The 20,104-nt window shown below is 39.6% G+C and overlaps 1 protein-coding gene across 3 annotated transcripts in view; it reads right to left on the bottom strand.

Moving 5' to 3' along the window:
- Window positions 1-20,104, bottom strand: part of LOC307251969 (pre-B-cell leukemia transcription factor 1-like) — a 35,271-nt gene extending 15,167 nt beyond the window's left edge. For all 3 annotated transcript variants that reach the window (XR_013844914.1, XM_080029455.1, XM_080029454.1), the window contains exons 1-2: window positions 19,044-20,104; window positions 17,465-17,538 (exon numbers count right to left, since the gene is read on the bottom strand). Coding sequence is in view for 2 of the 3 variants with exons in the window: in XM_080029455.1 (XP_079885581.1) it covers window positions 17,465-17,538; window positions 19,044-19,237 (268 nt within the window). In the remaining variant the exon portion in view is untranslated. The remainder of the gene's footprint in view (window positions 1-17,464; window positions 17,539-19,043) is intronic.

Here is a 20,104-nt window from a genome sequence, read left to right as displayed (position 1 = left end):
GTTGTTCACTGCTGCTTAATACGTATGCACATATAGGTTCAACTCATTGTTTATATAGTTCTATGTTTTTGTTCAGTTTTGTTTATTTATATCCATCTTTAAACTATTCTTGGAACTATGTATAACATTGAGATTCATTTAGTTTAGTGAATCAACACCTCTTTTAATGAGTTTCAACAAACACTAAACATTAAGATGTTAATGAATGAGTAATTATTGCAGAACTGTTGCATTAGACTGTCGACCTAATGGACTGCAAACTAAGCATAAAGGGGAAAAGAAAAAACGTGAAAAAATTATAGAGAGGACATTGGCGTGAGAGAAAAGGAAAGACAGCTATAGTCGAAGGGGACGAGGTGGTCCCATTACTATTAATTAATTTATAATTAGTCCAGATTTTGGGCCAGCCTTCCAGATTGCCCAGTGACTGTCTAGTGTACAAACACAAACACACCGCTGAGCTGTTTGAAGAGAGCGAGTAAATCCAGCTTTGTGACGCCATGGGTGGCAAAGCACCCCCCACTAGGATTGTGATTGTAGTGAAGGCTGACAGGACTCCAGGGTCTGGAGATTATCAACAGTCTGCCAATCCATGAGACACAACTGTTACTGCTTCTGCCTGCAGCTCTGATATTACTAGATTTCTCCCTTTGCTTTAGCCCTGTACTTCAATACTATTTAGTATGCCAGAAAAAGATTTAGGATGTCCCAATCCATATGCACGTCAATTGTAGTACGCTGAAAATACATAACCCTACTAACTCCAATGGCATTTTGGAGTATTCGGCTTTATTCTTGACATCTCTCGAAATAATGAAAGAAAAATCTTCCTTATCTGATTTTTTTTCCTCTCCTGAGGCCCTAAAACTCTTCTGGGGCCGTATTCACAAAACATTTTAAGGCTAAGAGTAGGTCCTAACGTGCTGATTTAGGAGTAACTCTCAAAAATAAGGGGCGTTTCACTCCTAATTTTAGGACTCCTAACTTTTTAAGATAAGTGTAATTCACAAAGCATTTTAGCGCTAAAACTAGCTCCTAAATCTATAAAAAGCTAGGAGTCCTCGAGAGGACTCCTAAGTCACTAAGGGGCACTTTACACGACAACACGAAACGGTGCAAACGCGGAAAAATTCCCGCGGTTGCACTATATCATTTACAGGAAAACAGCAAACGCAGGCATGAAACCGCAGGTTTTTGAGATCACCTCCCAGGGAGGATTTTTTGGAAAACTTAACGGTTTTGGTTTCCTGTAAACACCGAAACCATTTCCCCTGATAACGCTGACGTCACGGCTTCACCCTCACACATGCGTAGTCTATAACATTTGCTGTCAAAATACCCACAAGCGAGTTAGAAGACAACATGAACGGTGTCTCCACGGCACCATCACTGTGATCAGCGGAGAGTGTCGTGCAGCGCTAAAATATAGGCTAACACTCGCCAATTTAGTCCAAGCGATTACCGCAGTAAGTTATTGAGACCACTCGCCACTTTGGCTGGGGAAAGATTTGTGCTCTGCCTGTTTTTCTAGCTAAATAAACGTGCGTCACTTCTATATGCCAGGGACACGGCTCTCTCTACATTAAAAACACTATCAGCGTGCAGCGGTTAAGCTAGCGGCTACTGTTCAACAAAAGGAGCATTAAGGCTACGGCTTCAAAGTAAAAGCATTACACTGGCTAAACATTAATAGCATTTCACTGGACACACGTGAGTTGACTTTTATTTTGAAGTACGCCTAACAGGAAGGTATCCGCTCACGAAGCCCCTTCACTATCAGCATGTCTTCTGTTTTTACGAGTTCAATGCGGTGAAATAAGAGGACAGAAAGCTTGTCTTTTACAATATTTGTAACCCCAAGCTTACACCAACCGCTTTATGAACGTTAGTGGCATTAATTTTCGGTTACAGTAAGGTTTTATGCATCAAATTGTACCGGAAGAGCTATCTACTAGGCTGTGTCACCGCTGACTATTGGCTTGGCACTGCTGCTACAGCGATTTCGGCCCGTTTCCTCTGAAAACTTGTGTACGGGTGAAGATGTCAGATAAATTGTGTCTGAACGGGTTTTTTTTTTAAACCAAAAACTGGAAAACTGTCACGTTTTCACAGTGTAAAGTGCCCCTTAGCTAAGGAGTCCCTCCCATTCCTTAGTAAAAGTTGGTCTTATCAGATTTGTGAATAGGTTTTAAGAAATTACTCCTTACTAAGAACTTTTAGTGTTCCTTAGGAGTACTCGTAGCGCTAAGATAAAATGTTTTGTGAATACGGCCCCTGTACTTTAGTATGTAGTGTAGTAAAAAGAAAAAGTATGTGATTTGGAACGTAGGGTTGATTTTAATTTATTTTCCCATCTGCACCTCCCACATTTGCAGCGGTGTCCCTTTGCCTGTAATCATTTGTTCTGTTTTACTTTCTTTATACTTTACCTCAAAAAACCCCAAGAAATGGTAAAAATAGAGCGTTATATGGGGAATAGCATGACAAAGGGAGTCGTGAAGTAGGGTAAAGAAAGGCAGATATAGGATGACAGGGGAGTGGGCAGAGTTTTAGACTGTTGCTGTCATGTGAGGAGTTATTTTTAATGGTTCTAACTTGGGACATAGAGGAAGAGAGCGCAGACAGTAGAAAGCAGGAGGCAGCACAAGCTTGGCAGAGACAAAGGAAAATAAAGTGATATATGTTCTAGACTTCTACAACAATCCAGGCATTTCTGTAAGGACTGCCTAGAAGAGCACAAAGATTAAAAAAAAATTCTCTAAGAATTTTCATCAGTTATTGAACTAGGTGCTAAAGGATAAACATGGTTCATCAAGATATGATTTTTTCTTATGTTTATTTACTGTTTTTTGTCCAAAAAGACCAAAACCAACATTTGAATTGATCCTATAAAAAGTAGTGTCTGCAAAGCAATAGCCTAATATAAGTGATTTGTCTGTGCAGTATAGTTGTCTGAAAAGTATTACAAATAAACATTGTGTAGTACTGAGTGACTTGTTCTTTCCTTACCATGATAAGTTAGTTTATTTTGAGTCAATTCCACATGCTGCCAAATACTTCATAGAGCACCAAATGTGTATCCATCCACTCCTGAAAATAGTACCCACCGAATGCATCACTAATTCCACTCGTCTTTAACATCTGATTTTTGTGATCCAATCACATGAATAAAGCTCTAACTACAGGTGAAAACACTCTCAAGACGCATTGAGATCGGATCACAAAAACCAAATTCGGAGGTGGTTTACGTCGCTTGTGTCCGCCTTCATTTTGTAGTGGGAACACCAATGTGACTTTGGTCCACATTAGGGACCTCCTACTCAACTGCTGCCCCCTGCCTGAGCGGAAATACGTTGAAAATGCATCACTGGCGTTCATGCAGCTTTTATAGAAGCCCCATGAACGTTAGTTGCATCCGCCAGTATTGCAAATGACAAGCTTTCTGTCCTCTGTTTTCATTTCACTGCGTAAATCTGAAAACACGGAAATCGCTGCTATTGACTGGAGAGCAGCAAGGCAACAACTTCCTGTTCTTGTCTGCTTAAAAATAAAAGTCAACTCGCGTTTGGCTAGTAACAGGCTTTTAATGTGAAGGCGCACAGGAAATATTCTGTACTGTAAATGTTCGCACATGATATAGTAACTTAACTGGATATAGAAAGCCGTGTAGGCTACTGGTGGTGGTGACAAGAGTGTAGAGGCAGACGTTAGAAAAGCCGCCCGGCGAGCAACAATCTTTCACCAGCCAAAGTGGCGTAATAACTTACTCGCCTAAGAGTTTTATATACTTTTATATAGCCTACTATCTATGATATTTACCCGCATTTGGCGTGTGTTAATGTAGAGCCCTCTAAGCAGTGTTGTGCATCGCTCCTCCTTGTCTAAATGAGACAGTAGCATATCTCGTCAACCTAGACTTGTAATTATCTTCGCATGTAATGCATTTTAATAGAAAATGCGATTAAAGCTCAATTTAATGCACTTTGCTGTCAATTTTATATGGTCTAAGTAGTCCCTAATACTTATTTTTTTAGATGTTTACTGAAAAACCCGTTCAGATCATTTATTGTAGCAAGCCTCTATACCCTGATTGTCCTCTGGTCTCAGGATGAACTATATTTGTGCGATCTGGCTGGCCCCTCCCACCTCTCTGCCGGGCTTTCTTTATATGTCCATGGGGCTCTCCCGCCGTCTCTGCCGTGCTCTCGCGATACTAGAGAGACACTGCGTGACTGCGAACACAGTGTTTACCCGGCCAGAGCTAAGCCATACTTTGAGAACAGTTTCAGGGGTTTCAGAAAGGGGTAGAGTGAGAAAAGGAGAGATTATTTTTTTTTTATATTTTGGCAGTCTCTAGGCACACCGGGGACCCATGGATATGTTGGAACACATTTAAAAAGTGCATTTAGCATAATATGTGACCTTTAAAACTGTGTCACTGTACATCCCTGCATGTCTACTTGTTTGAACTCCACCGGTTAAAAACACCAATGCAAACGGAAATGATGTACGTGTTGATTTAAATACAGAGCGGGTAAATGGAATCGGATCACAAGTAGACAAAGAAGTCACATTTGAAAATACAAGTGTGAACACACGGACTGAGAGCTGTCCACTGTAACCAGATTACCAAAATCAGATGTTAATCCCAGGTGGAAACAGGGTTTTAGTTCCTCTATACAAGAACATTTTGGCAAAAAACTAGAGCGTGCTCAGCCTTTTTTTTTAGGGACACTTCACATTTTGTTGTTTCTTTTGAAGATTATCTACTTTGGTTGTAAGAAATGGTCCTAGGTGTTAGTTATACAGCCTGAAATATAATAACCAAAAGCTTTATTTATACGTTTGGCCACAGGTAAAAAGTTAAAACGAAAGGATGTCTGAAAATTTCAAACCAGTAATCAGATTAAAATTACTCATCAAACTCACTGTGCGTTACAATTTCTGTCATTTTCCTTAGTGAAACGTTTTACATAAATGCACAAATGACTGCAATTGCGATTTAATGTAGGCCTAAATAAATGTGCGCGCATGTCTCTAAACGCTCCAACCGCTCCTCTCGTGTGTGTGTGTGTGTGTGTGTGTGTGTGTGTGTGTGTGTGTGTGTGTGTGTGTGTGTGTGTGTGTGTGTGTGTGTGTGTGTGTGTGTGTGTGTGTGTGTGTGTGTGTGTGTGTGTGGCAGCATTACGGCCGAGTCTAAGCTGGACTGTGGCGGAAAACCAACGTTTTTCCCCCCATGAAATATAACTGCGGTCAAGCCAGCAAATAGCGTCTGCTATGGGGATATTTAAGATTCGGGTAAGGTGACGTTGAAGAGATAGAAGTGTTTAAAACTTGGAAACTTATAGTCACGTGGCGACCGGTGGCCGCACACACCCAGTCTATCAACACATGAAACAGCGCAGAGAAAAGTCAGATGAATGCATTAGAGTGAAGGGCCAAGCAAGTTAAGTTTAAAGACACTGCTACTGTCTTTGCACTTTGGAGGAATGCATTTAATTTCATGGGGGGAAAACGTTTTTTTTTATAAAATTTTTTAAACCATAATTTTTATTATTTTGAAAACAGTATGCCTATAGGCTACTAGCCTAGTGGAAGCTTTATTTTTACATTTTCAATTATTCTTAATATGTGCATGTTTTAAATTGAGATATATGGGTTTCAAAACCTGAAAAGTAACTTTTAAAGTAAAGTGTAATCTAACTTAGTTACTTTTTTTTAAAGTAACTGTGGCAACACTGCCAGCCACAGAGACTTGTTGTTACCATGCATACTGGGAGTGGAAACCTCAAGAAACAGCTGATTTGATTTTTAAAATGATGAAAACCACTAGCCCCTTTTACACAGACGGTGAAAGCCGGGAATATGCCGGAATTTCGGCCCTCCGCCCTGCTGTATAAATGCGACCGATGTGGAACGAGGTAAGAAAGGTGCGAGAGATTGTTCCGGGAATTTTACTACCTCGGGGGGTAGTAAGATTGCCGACACAATCAGTTCCGCCTCTCTGTATAAATGCGGCCAGCTTGTTGTTGCGTAACAGGGGGGCGTTTGACGTTCCATAGCCTACGTTCTAAACATGCGACCATGTTAGCAGTTGAAGGACGTGTGTTTAACATTAATCACGGCGGCCTGATGTCCCGTGAAAATCACCAAATAAATAAAGTATTGAAGGTTGAATTGATAAGAGACCCTCTGGTAGCAATTCTAGGAATTAAACCAGTTGTGATACACAGTAGGAAAAAGATGTATTTATTACAGATATTACTGATTGCAGCAAAGAAGACAATTACAATAAAATGGCTTAAAAAGGAGTCACCAAACCAAGCTGAATGGCTAACAATTTTAAGAAATATATACACTATGGAAAAAATTACATATTCTTTAAGATTACAGAGGGATCTTTTCATTGAAAGATGGGCACCATTAATGTCTGTGATGGAGGACCGTTAGAACTAGACCCAATTATATATTCCAGGTGAACTTTTATACAACCCATGTTTTGTTTTAAGTTGATGTTTGTTCTGTTTACATTGTTTATTTTCAATGTTGTTAATTATTTTTTATTTTCATCTTTCTTGTGTTTCTGGACATATTCTCCTGTCGATTTGATTAGATACGTAAGAGCGTATGAATGTTACGACCCATTGTAATGGATATTGTTTCTAAGTGAAAGTAATTGCTGTAAAAGGAGATCTGAAGAACATTCAAAATAAAAAATAAGTATTAAAAAAAATATAGGGGAAGGTGGGGTGATTTGTGCATTTTGGAAGTTGCAAAACCCCTTGTTTCTAGAAAACCGTGGAAGAAATTGGAAATGTGACCACATATTTAAGAAGAGCCATCCATTTGACTCATCCTGTAAAGAAGGGAGACACAAGGAATAAGATATAAGCACATTTAAGCTCAAAAAACTGTGTTTTGCCTTTCAAAGTAAAATTTCCATGATCAAGGTTTTTTGATTATTGTGTCTGAACAATTATAGACACGTTTGAAAACATTTGACACATGTTTTAGTGCTTTGGTATGCTATACTTTGAGTCTATATAGTTAGCACAATGTCAACCCTAAATTGCTGCATCATGCCTATTATCCAAAATTCTGGGGATGGGGTGATTTGTGCGCAAGGGCCTGGGTGAGTTATAAGTAAGTAAGTAAGTAAGTAAGTAAAATGTATTTATAAAAGCACATTTATGACAGTTTGCACTGTCCAAAGTGCTGTACATAGTGCATTCAGTAGGTAAACAATGAAGGTAAAATAACAACAACCAAAATAAAAGACGTAAAGCCCATACATCCACATAAACACAGATAGTAGTGCAGAGGTAAGTAAGTAGTGCAGAGGTTAATGGGGAGGAAACACCAGGGTGTACATATGGGTTTTGAGCCTTGATTTAAAGGCAGAAATGTAGGGGGAAATCACATTTGTCAGGTGGCAGTTGGTTCCACAAGCACGGAGCAACTAGTGCAAAGTACATTTCTGAGAGTTGTGCCAGTGGCATGGCTGTATACGCTGGTCACCAAAAGAAAGTGATTGTCTACAGTAGCTCAGAAGAGGGTGACATCTCAATTCCACTTAACGACACCACTGATGAGAGTTCAGATGGCCAGAAAGATGATGATGGTGACTTTGGGGTGATTTGTGCGACAAGACAACTTTTTTTCCGAAAGCTATATTTCTTAAACAGTTTATTCCAGATCCAAAGTTTTTATTGCCAGGGATGCACAACATCCTGAAATATATGTACATATTTGAGTTGGAGACATAACTGTCAAGGCCTCACTTTAAAATCACTTTGAGTAAAAAGTTGCACAAATCACCCCACCTTCCCCTATATTTGCTAAAAATCACCAAATAAAATTTATTTATTTTATTTATTTATTGAACTTTTATTTATCCTCGAGAGACCAATTGAGGGGTGACCCTCATTTACAATTGCGTCGAGTTCAAACAAATTCAAAGGAAAAACAACAATACATAAACAATATTCAATGCAAATACATCAAATACACAACAATAGGTGATGAGAAAAACAATTGAAACATTTACACAGTGGTGAAGAGAGGCAGCAATTAAAATGAAATGGGTGAAAGTACAATATAGCCTAATTAAAACAGTTACAGGTAGAGTTTGGCAGATTTAAGATAGTTTGTTTAAATTGGTTAAAGGATATGAAGTTATTTAGTTTAATTTGTTGCTGTAAGTTGTTCCAGGAGTCAGGGGCACTGAAGCTAAAAGCTGTCTTTCCCAGCTCAGACCGGGCTTGTGGGACATAAAGCATAAGCATGTCAGTGGAGCGGGTCTGATAAAGCCCATCTGAAATTTGCAGCATTTCTGTTAAATAACGAGGAAGCTTCCCGGACAAGGCTTTGTAAATAAAAATGTGCCAATGTGCGTCACGTCTCTCTTTAAGGGAGGACCACCCAACCTTTTCATATAAATGGTGTGTGTCATAAGCATCTCCTGTAATGAACCTTAAAGCAGAGTGAAAAACAGAGTCCAGGAGTTTAAGACATGAATGTGATGCATGCCGGTAAACCACATAGGGCTGCAACAACGAATCGATTACTAAAAGCGTTGGCAACGAATTTGGTCATCGATTCGTTGAGTCGCGCGATTAATAAGTCACTTGTAGGCGCGGCACTGTTTACATCCAGCCGCCGACTGGTTCATGCACGCCCACAGCGAGCCTTCCGCACGTGAAGCGGTGCGGGAAAAGCTATAGTGTGAGCGGCCACAGCTTGTATTTTGGTCATATCTAACACTGGACTTTAGGCCTATATAAAAGTGTTGTACCTTTGCTGTCTTTGGGTTAAAAAAAACTCCTTCAACTCAGTATCCGTCTAGTCCAAAAAAACTCTGTCAGCTGCTGCTGCTGCAGACGGTGTGCAGACGTGCTCGGAGAGTCGGCATCGGCGCATCAACAGTAATTCAAAGCAGCGGCAGTAATCACACAACCGAACGGTGTAGAAAGTCCCGTCAGTTAAAAATAGTAATCCAGTTTTTAAATCCATGTTAAAATCGGAAGGATATAGAGCTAGTTAGCTTAAAAAAAGTAGCAAGCATGTCAAGTGATGTGTTCAGGGTGTTCAGGCCGGCTCAGTAATATGATTGATGTGTTCAAATGCAAAAAAAAAAAAAAAAAGAAATTGGAGATTGGAGATTTTGGCGAAAACTTGTCTTTCCAGCAATATAAAATAGATGGTAAAGATGGAATTATGACCTGTTTAATGTCCTATGTTGAGCTATGATCATATCAGCAATTAAAGCATTAATACAAGTTCTGTTTCAACAAAATAATAGAAAAGTATCAATAGTGATATCAATAAAGACTTGGATCGTTAAGGAGTCTTGAAAATGGTATCAATATCAATAAATATTAACGATCTCCTGTCATCTGAGAGAAATTAAGATGATTTAATTTTTTTAACAGTTTGTATTTACCGGTTAAACATCTTATCGGTTGACTGGTTTACCATGGACATCCCTTATATACTGTATAAATGTATATCATACATTGTATGTTTTTTTTGTGTTATCCCAGTTAAGTTTATTTTTAATTTTTTATCATTTAATATTACTTTTAATAGTTCCGGGACGTTGGAGCAATAACCTGGTGTTTTGACACTTCAGTCTGCACTGTGAATTTGAAGTAATGTTCAGCTTTTTAACAAAGATGCGGCATTTACAAATGTTTATTTTTTTTATCCGATTCATCGATTAATCGAAAAAATAATCGACCGATTAATCGATTATTAAAATAATCGTTAGTTGCAGCCCTAAAACCACATCACCGTAATCAAGGACAGACATGAAAACTGCCTCAATAATCCTTTTCCTACTAAATAAAGGGAAGGTGGTTTTGTTCCTATAAAAATAGCCAATTTTTTGTCGTAGTCGACAAACAAGATTTTTTATATGAAAATTAAAAGTGAGTTTATCATCTAACCAGATGCCGAGATATTTGTACTCTGTGACTCTTCCAATTAAAAATCCATTCTTTGTAAAAATATTAAAATCATTCAAATTTGTAGTTCTTGCTCTGGAGAAACACATATATTTGGTTTTGTCTGTATTTAGAACCAGCCTGAGGTCCACTAGACAGTCCTGCAGAGTGTTAAAAGAGCTTTGTAGGTTCTGAATAGATTGGTGCACCGAATCGGAAATGCAATACAGTACTGTGTCGTCAGCGTATAGATGGGCGTGACAGTTTTTTAGCGATGAAACAATGTTATTTATATAAATTGTGAAAAGAACTGGACCTAAAATTGAGCCCTGTGCAGGGGTTGACACTAAGGTTTCAAATGCACTTGCCCATAGGGCAAGTACAGGTAATGCTTTACTTGCCCGAATGTTGTGTTCACTTGCCCAAAAAAAACTGTTAAACAATGATATATACAGTATAGGCTAATTGAATTATACATTTTAGCGATCTCTTATCTCTTAAATGCAAACACTGCTTACTAGTCTCATCCTGACCACATAAAACGAACAACAATTCATATAAGCCTATATCATGACATCACACACTACACCAAGCGCTTGGTCCTGCTGCAGCATCGTGAAAGGGCCTCTTTTTGCCATGCACCTTGCCCAGGGGCTCAGAAAACTCAGTCTAGCTCAGAGTCAAGCTGAATGTTAGCTTCCACAGAAAATGTTTTACTTATTTAAAACGGTCACATTGTGCCAAAAAGTGATCGTGTGCCATAAAATTATTAAAGTCCACCATGTTAAAGCTATTGCCCAGTTATACTGTAAGTAAGGAGGGGGATCATTAATTTCTATTCATATTGATACCATTATAAAGACTCCACAATCCAAATCTTTATCGATACCTTTCTATTATTTTGTTTAAAGAGAACTGGTATTATTGCTTTAATTGCTTACAAGATGAGCAGAGCTCAGGATAGGACTTTAAGCAGGTCATAATTCCATATTTAGGCCTACTATTTAGTTTATATTGCTGGGAAAACAAGTTTTTTACCCAAACTGTAGGCTATTATTCAAGCTTCCCGCGAAAAACTCAAATTTCTTATTTTCTTGATGTTACATTTGAACACATCATGATGTCATTTTATTGACCTTTGCCTAATAATCATTTTACTGAGCCGACCTGAACACATCACATTTGAACCGTTTGCGATTTTTTTTTTAGCTAACTAGGTCTTATCCTGCAGATTTTAATATGGATTTAAAAACTATCCAATTTTTTAACTGCGGGACTTGTCACTTGCTACAGTCTCTCGTTTGTTGATCACCGCTGCATTGAATGAATGATGAGACGGTGCGGAGCCCGTCTGCAGCGGCAGCGGCTCAGCAGACAAGAATTTTTTTTTTTTTTGGAGACGGAGCGGGTGGAAGGAGTTTCTTCAAGACAGTCGAAGGTAGAACACTTTTACAGTCCATGATGCGGTCCAGTGATGGAATAATACGCTGAAGTAGGCCTAATTAGATGAAGATGACCCGACTCGATATTTAAAATTATATAATGTGACCTAGCCTACTGGACTCCATAGCGGTATCGATAAGCTCAAACGTTAATGATTTCTGGGTTTTGAATATAGCGGAACCAGGTCCGTAGGATAGAGCCGGCTTTCGGAACGTAGACAGCGAAACTGCGCGCACACAGGCTGTGTGTGTATAGTGTGTGTGTGTGTGTGTGTGTGTGTGAGTGAGAGAGAGAGAGAGAGAGAGAGAGAGAGAGAGAGAGAGAGAGAGAGATAGAGAGATCGAGTGCTCAATTGCGAATATAGCCGATCTATTTTGTGTGAGTTAGCGGGGAAAAAAAATGTTTTGCAGACTGTAAAACACATGAATACATAGCCTAGACTACAGCCAAACCCTCTAAAATCCACTTGCCCGTCCGGGCAACCAAGAAGCAATCTCAACTTGCCCAAACATTATTTTCAGTTGCCCCGGGCAAGCGGGCAACCGTTAGTGTCAACCACTGCCTGTGGGACACCATTTGTAACAGTTAAAAACTCAGATTGGTATCTTCCGAGTTGAACTGACTGCTGTCTATCAGAGAGATAATCCCTAAACCAGCTACATGCAGAATGATCAAAGCCAATGGCATGCAGCCTCTGTAAAAGCAAATGGTGGTCAACAGTATCAAAGGCCTTTGAAAGATCAATAAAAAGTGCTGCACAGTGCTTTTTCTTGTCTAATGCTCTAACAATGTTGTCTACAACCAAAGTCACAGCAGAGACAGTACTGTGACCTGCCCTAAAACCAGATTGGTACGGGCTCAAAATGGAAGCACTAGTTAGAAATGTTTTTAATTGATTATTAATAAGTGATTCTAGAATTTTTGCCAGGCATGGGAGTTTGGAAATTGGCCTGTAGTTATTAAGATTATTTTTGTCACCACCTTTATGTAAAGGAATTACGTGAGCTTTTTTCCAAATTTTAGGAACTATTCCAGAGGAGATGGAAAGATTAAAAATATGGGTTATTTGTTTTGATATTATATGTGTCGAAAGCTTTATTGAAAACGGGTCCAAATTGTCCTCTCCCATGTACTTCTTGGGGTTGATGGCGAGGAGCGCATCTACAACAACACTTGTGGGAAGAAGATCAAGGCTGAAAATAGGAGTTTGAGAGACAGGCGGTACGTTACTACTGGTTGTAGAAGGTGTACATCCTCCATTCTGAAAGAGTTGACCAGCAGCTATAAAATGTTTATTAAAAGCTAAGCCTATCTCTTTTTGATCATTGAGAGTGTGATAATTTAATTTGATCTGAGTGGGAACTGTGCTAGAATTGTTTTTATTATAGTTCACAGCTTTCCAAAATAGTGCAGGGTTAGAGTAGCAGTCGGAGATTAATTCAAGGTAATATTCGGATTTGGCTTTCCTGACCATGGCTGTGCACTTATTCCTAAATTGTCTAAAAATAGTCCAATTTGAATTATCTCCAGAGCATCTAGCTAGAGACCATGCTTTATTTCTTTCGGAAAATAAATCAGAAAGTTCACTTGTAAACCAGGGGTTTGATCTACTTTTTACTCTATGCTTTTTAAGGGGTGCATGCTTGTTTATAATTGAGGTGAAAGTATTGATGAAATAGTCTAAGGCTAACTCAACATCCGAAATTTCCGTTGTGAGTTGAATGTCACTATGACGGAGATCACTTAAAAAGGCTTGCTCATTAAAACCTTTAAAATTACGCTTAATTATGATTTTAGGTTGAGATCTTTTTAAATGAATACTTCTGATACAGGCCACTGGGCAGTGATCACTAATCCCAAGATCAAAAACACCAGCTGAGACTATTTTATTTATTTTATTTGATAGGATTAAATCGATTAAAGTTGATTTTGCTGGGTTTTTTAGATTGGGTCTTGTGGGCTCAGTTAATTAATTGTGTAAGATTAACGTTGCTACAGATTTCTTTGAAAGGTTCTGAGGCACCAGAAAGCCAATCAACGTTAAAATCACCCATCACAATTACCTCTCTATTTACATAACTGGAGAGCATACAGTGTCGTGCGAAAGTTTGTGAACCCCTTGAGCCTTTTGGAATTTTATTTATTTTAACCATTATTAATTAATTTTTTTCAATACCAGTATTTTTTATATGAAATAACAGATGTTTGTTTATCAATTCAACATTTTTCTTTTCCAGAAATCAATTGTTAAAATAGATAAAAACAAATTATTTGACAAATGTTGTATGTGCAAAAGTTTGTGAACCCTAAGCTGCATTGCTTAAATCGAGCAAGGTAAATACAATCAGGTGGGCCAAACTGATTGATGAAATAGACCAATGTAATGAGAGATCTTGAGGGAAGAAATTGGGCGCCACTAGATAAAACAAATATAAAACCAGGTCAGTTTAGGCCCACCAAACTGAACCCATACAGGTCAGACATGCTCAAAGGGGAAAAAATCTCAGAGGATCTCAGGAATAGAGTTTTGATGTTGCACATTTGTCTGGGGACAGCTATACATTCGTATAAAAAAGTTTGAGCTCCATCGGCCCACCGTGAAGCAAATCATCTACAAATGGAGAGCTTCAAGAGTGACTTAACATCGGCCTAGAAGTGGACTTCCTTCAAAAATATCCTCAAGCGCCACAAGAAAAGGGATTTTTCAGGTAAAAGCCAACCCACACATTACATCTGGAGATTTGCAGATCATTTGCCACCACCATTCTTCACTTGGGAGAAGGTTCTCTTGGTGGTAGGCAGAGTTGCGTTTCTGCCCAAACATGGCGGTTTTGGTTATGACCAAACAGATCAATTTTGGACTAATCTGTCCACAGAATAAGACTTCAGGTATCTCCAGGTGCTCTCTGGCAAAGCTGTGACAAGCAGTTTTGTTCTTTTTTGAGAGCAGAGGCTTCTTCAGCAACCATCCCATGAAAGCCATTTTGACTGAGTTTTCTTCTTATTGTGGAACCATGCACATCTGTCCCAGATGTTGCAAGAGAGGTCTGCAAATCACTAGATGTAATGTGTGGGTTGGCTTTTAACAAAAAAATACTTTTCTTGTGGCGCTTGAAGATATTTTTGAAGGAAGTCCACTTCTAGGCAGATGTTTAGTCACTCGTAAAGCTCTCCATTTGTAGATGATTTGCCTCACGGTGGACCGATGGAGCTCAAACTTTTTTTTTATTAATTTATAGCTGTCCCTAGACAAATGTGCAGCTTAGGGTTCACAAACTTTTGCACATACAACATTTGTCAAATAATTTGTTTTAACTGTTTTAACAATTGATTTCTGGAAAAGAAAAATGTTGAATTGATAAACAAACATCTATTATTTCATATAAAAAATACTGGTATTGAAAAAAATGAATTAATAATGGTTAAAATAAATACAATTCCAAAAGGCTCATGGGGTTCACAAACTTTCGCACGACACTGTATGTGTTAGAAGTTTAAGGAGCTAGTTACAGCTGAAGGGGGCCTTTGCACACCAATTACAACAAAAGAATCATTTGACGATAAAGATAATTCTAGCGCGATGAATTCAAAACAATTTGGAACAGAGACAGCATGTAAAAGTGTTACAGAATAACAGGATTTAACATAGACAGCCACTCAAAAGGAACGGCGTATAAAGTCCGCTGCTCAATCCAATCCCCCGCGCTTCATTTTGCAGAGTTTATGAGTCTATTTCTGCCCGGGGGAAGTTATACAATGGGAAAGCTAGGCTAGGCTAAGCTAAGTTGCGACCGGATCGCCGCCGCTATTATTATCCTAAGTCTGAGCGTATATCCACACTTTATTTCTGCCTATGTGACTTCACACACTGTGTATGTGTATGTCTGATTGGCAGATCTCTGCCCTCACAAAGAGACTCGCTCACAGCCAACCTGTCACACAAACACACACAGACACAGAGGTGAAGCGGATTGATTTTGTCAGTTTGGTTAACAGTCCCAGTGATGTTGGACTCAGCGCGTAGCGAGATGAACCGGCACATCGTGGGGACAGTAAAATACGGCCCTCTTACTGCAAGCTCCAGCACTTTTGCTCTCAATTCACCGGCCAGTGTTGTTGTTGTAAAGCAGCTGACCAGCGCGGCGCTAAATGTTTACGTCACACCTGACGCTGTTTACAAGCACCTCTTTCATTCTGGAACGCTGTGTAAAAGGGGCTACTGATGCGCCAGCAGGCCGGCGTTGCTTGGTTCTATGTAAATAACACAGAAGCAAGCAAAGCCGGCATATTGGAGTGATGTTGTTCCGTCAATATGCGGCAATCTCTGTGTAAAAGGGGCTACTGTTATTAATGTCAGGTGAAGGCCAATTAACTTGGTGTGTGTGATCTGGGAAGTGATTGCTTAGAAAGTTTATAATTGTTATTCTCGGGGAATGCTCCTTTTTCAAAACTTGTTCTTGTAGTTTTAAAATTATTTTGATAACATTTTCAGAATTCTTGCCATTTTGGTCACTTGAATGTTGTAAGGCAAACTGTGTGAATTTAGCTGGGAGGTGGATCTTCATTGTTTTGGGCTTGTTTTTGAGTGCAGACCGATTTTTTGGGCTTGATGCTAACGCATAAAATAAAGTGCATATGAGCTCTATCTAAGCAATTGGTTTTGTAGAGACAAGACTTTGTTCTTTACATTTTTTATATCATTTGGCCTATTAGGTATGTGTCACAGTAGAAGTGGGTTTAATTGTTGTGTTTTATACACATATAATTATTTTAGTTTTTTTCTTTGGTTATATTATTGGTGAGCTTGTATTGGCATGCTTTCAGTGTCACACGGAATTGTTACCTCATTTTTGCATGATAAACTTCTGCTGCCCATATTATGTAGGCTACCCAATTTTCTTTGTTAGAGGTAAAAATAGATGTCAAGTTGCAGTATTTTTGGAATGGTTGAAATACAAAATAAATCTAATCATATTAAAAGGCGTACTAAGCGATCTCCAGCGAACGTTTGGCGAACATTTGCTTATGTTTATACTAACCCCATCAAGAGTTGACGCTCAGAGCGAGTGGCTGGGCTGTGTTCTTCCCCAAAACGTCAATCCACAACGTTCTGGTTGTAGTTAGTATGAACATAAACTGCTGTAAAGAGTGTAAACCACCAACTTTCTTTCAGTGTGCCCACACAACGGACACAAAGTGTTCTAGATAACAATCGCTTAGTATGCCTTTAACTGATCAGCTCTGTTTCCGAAAAAATGGTCAGGGATATGTCCTTGCTTCTTTTGGGTTTGTTTATAGGTCTGATTGCTTGTTTCTCTTGCAACAGTGGCTGTAAGACAAAAAAGGTGACTATTTCAAAAGAATATGATGTCTTAAGCACTGTAGTCATCTTTAAAATTAAGAAGAGGGGAACCTATGGTTGAGAGGGGTAGAAGTCACTGTTTAAAATGCTGAATGACAGTGAGTAGGTGAGACAACTAGTTGCCTAGGTAACTCTGTATCCCTCCCGCTGCCAACCTCAGTCTTCCCACTTCTGAGCTAAGTGAATGAAATCAGGTAATAACAGGGTCTGGTGTGAGTGCAGCTCATTCTTTGTGCCGTGTGTGTGTGTGTGTGTGTGTGTGTGTATATGTGTGTGTGTGTGTGTGTGTGTGTGTGTGTGTGTGTGTGTGTGTGTGTGTGTGTGTGTGTGTGTGTGTGTGTGTGTGTGTGTGTGTGTGTGTGTGTGTGTGTGTGTGTGTGTGTGTGTGTGTGTGTGTGTGTGTGTGTGTGTGTGTGTGTGTGTGTGTGTGTGTGTGTGTGTGTGTGTGTGTGTGAGAAAGTAGTTATCCACTCAGAAGTAAAGATGATTTTCCTCTAGGTAAAAAACACATATCTGACCTTTACTATAAATTCAAAATCACTGCTCTGCATCAGTCCAACTAACATAACATTATTTTAGTTTCACATGAAAATCCCTTATATTCTCACTATGCCCTGAAGTTATTAAAGTACTATGAGCCGGAAACGGCGAGCTCAAAAATATGTATGCAAAACTTTGGGTTTAACATTTAAACTACGATTGTGGATCCACTTACCCATCTTTTCTTTGATCTCACACAGGACACTGAAGAGGGCGGGCTTCATTCGGTGGCAGTTTAAAGCATGTTTCCTGGTATGGGAAAATGAACGGGGAAGACAGACAGAGATTGTGAAATGAGAACCATTCTGTAGAACACTTTATATTCTGTTGGTTACAGGCTGTGGCATCCATCAACAATCCATCACGTAGACACATAGCAAGTCAGTGCTGAGCAAGACCGGGTTCAGACTAAGTTTGTAACAGGACCTGTTTCAGGCCTTTGCAATGGAAACAGGTCCGGGCACATAGCTGTCTAATTTCCCTGAACTTACTCACCTTAGTGAAGGAAGAGCACATATTTAATGCACAATCATGCAGAAACACTTTGAAAAAAACATAGAAGAAGAGCGTGTCCATACATGTGTGGTACTAAATCAATCCTGATGTTATTATGCTGTATTGTTTTCTATATTGATACTCTGGCACCATAGGATCACTGATGTTCAATTCTTTCCCTGCATTTGATCTGAAAGTTGATGTTTTCTGAAAGCGTTTGATATACTGTCATGCAAACATCACCTTGCTTTCACAAATTGCAACTTGGTATTTGACAACATGCTGTAAAACGTTGATTTCTAATAAAGAGACTGTGTTTGTGATGAAAAAAAAGAGAAACTGAGCACAAATCAGGAGAGGGAGAAAGACATATATTGCATTTAAGTATTAACATGTATTACATGTTAATATTACATTGTAATATTAAATGACTGAGGAAACAAATATGTGTCTGGTCTAATAATCTAATAAAATTACTTATTTATTTTACACAGATACCATGGTGCGTCACAGGTGAATTGGTTTTGTATGGTGTATCTTAGTATTGCCGGTGTTGCATTACTGGTTTGTTAGCATTGTATTGTGTAGAGCTTTGAATAATCCAATGTCTGTGTTTTATAGTGAGGTGATAGGAGTCTGGGTTCACAGGGGCTAGTTAAAGCAGATTTAGGGTGTGTGTAAGAAACAGGTATGAAAATCTATCCTTGCATCGCACGGAAGTGATAAGCAGTTTCGCACCAGCTTCCAACACCTTCCTCCATCAACCGCCTTCCCTTAATTGCTACCTACAGTTTAAAAAAAACATGCAAACAGAAGAGGGTTAAATCCCCCATGACAATTAAAAGTAGGCCTTTAAATACTGTGAGGACAGTAGGATAACATACAAGTGTTTGTAAGCTGGACAGGGATGTATGGAGGATAAACCTAAACCGCCAGACAAACTGATCTTTTGTAGTAGTTTGCGCAGTTTAACATTGGCTGAAATAAATAGTTATGACTGTAATAGCCTAAGCTCTTGTGCTGAAATTGAAAATATAATTGTTTTTGCCAGGTCAGTGGCTGTTCAGCTTTGTTTTCAGGCCTGTGGAGTGAATAGTGCACGACTGGTCAAGGGGCAGAGAAATCCCAAAAGTATAGGAGGTGAGGGGAGGTGTTAATATTATTACAGTGTGTGATGTGTGTGTGTGTTTACGGCCATGCAGGCTTGAGGGGGACACAGTGGTTGTCCCCTACACAGACCCAAATACAACTATTATTACCTGGCCTGTGCCTCATCCAGACTCTCATCTGTGATGGTCATGATCTGCTGGAGGATGTCACCAATGGCCTGCTGCTGCTGCGGCGGCTGGCCCAGGTTGTGATGTTTTCTTATGTTGTCGGGGTCACCCACATCCTCCTGAGACAGTCCACTCAGTCCAATATGACCCAACATCATGCGGGCCTGGTCGTCCATACCTCCAATGCAGCCTAGCCTACTACTAGGCTAATTGTGTGTGTGGGGGGTTTGGGGAAGGGGCTATAGGAGAAGGATTACTACTTCAGATGGGGGTTTCCTTCTCCAACTTTAAGTACTCAGAAAAAACACACGAGAGGTTGAAAAGTTTCCCAGAAAAGAAAAAAAACACAGGTCTCAAAACTGAGAGCAGTGTAGCCTCAGCTGGAGCTACCTGCGAGGCTTGGTCTGAGTAACAAAGGAAAAGAGGTTGAAGTGCAGCAGCTTAACCATTTACTTAGCTAGAGAAAACCAAACAAACGCTACTAAACTAGGGCTCTACAAACTGTGGTCTCTTTTTGGCATGGCACGGCACAGTTCGTCAAATATCAGCCTATAGTAGGACGCTGTTGTTTTCATGAGTAGCCTATTCTGACGCGCGCCACAGACGTCTTTTCTTCCTTTTGAAAAGTCGAGACCAGGACGAAGAAGCAAAACAATTACCATAAAACTAGCTTCGTACAAAGCTAACTCCTTCGCGCTTTGAGAGGCTGCTCGGCCCTTATGTGTCAAAATAATGGTGTGAACGGCGCTCCGGATAAATTTCTAATGACCTGGGAGTCCCTTTGATGTCGCCGTATCCGCCTGCTCTCCCTTTATTCACGAGTCCCGTACGCCCGCTCGGTCATTAAAAGTGTGAACCGCCGGGGTCACCTAAAACACGGTACACAAGAGGTATTCCCGAGGAACTTCATCAGTGTGCTTTCCGTCCAAGTCCAACACGGCCGGGTTTGTACCATTAGTTGTTGCTTAATGCTGTTTTCTTTCCCCTGCTCGGCTCTGTGCCTGCTGCCCCACTCCCAGAAAAACACCACGGAGGATTGCCGT

Source organism: Ammodytes marinus (genome assembly GCF_949987685.1).
Source record: "Ammodytes marinus genome assembly, chromosome: 6".
NCBI lineage: Eukaryota > Metazoa > Chordata > Actinopteri > Uranoscopiformes > Ammodytidae > Ammodytes > Ammodytes marinus.
The sequence above is the reverse complement of the archived record's forward strand: the minus strand, read 5'-3'. Positions and strand labels throughout refer to the sequence as shown.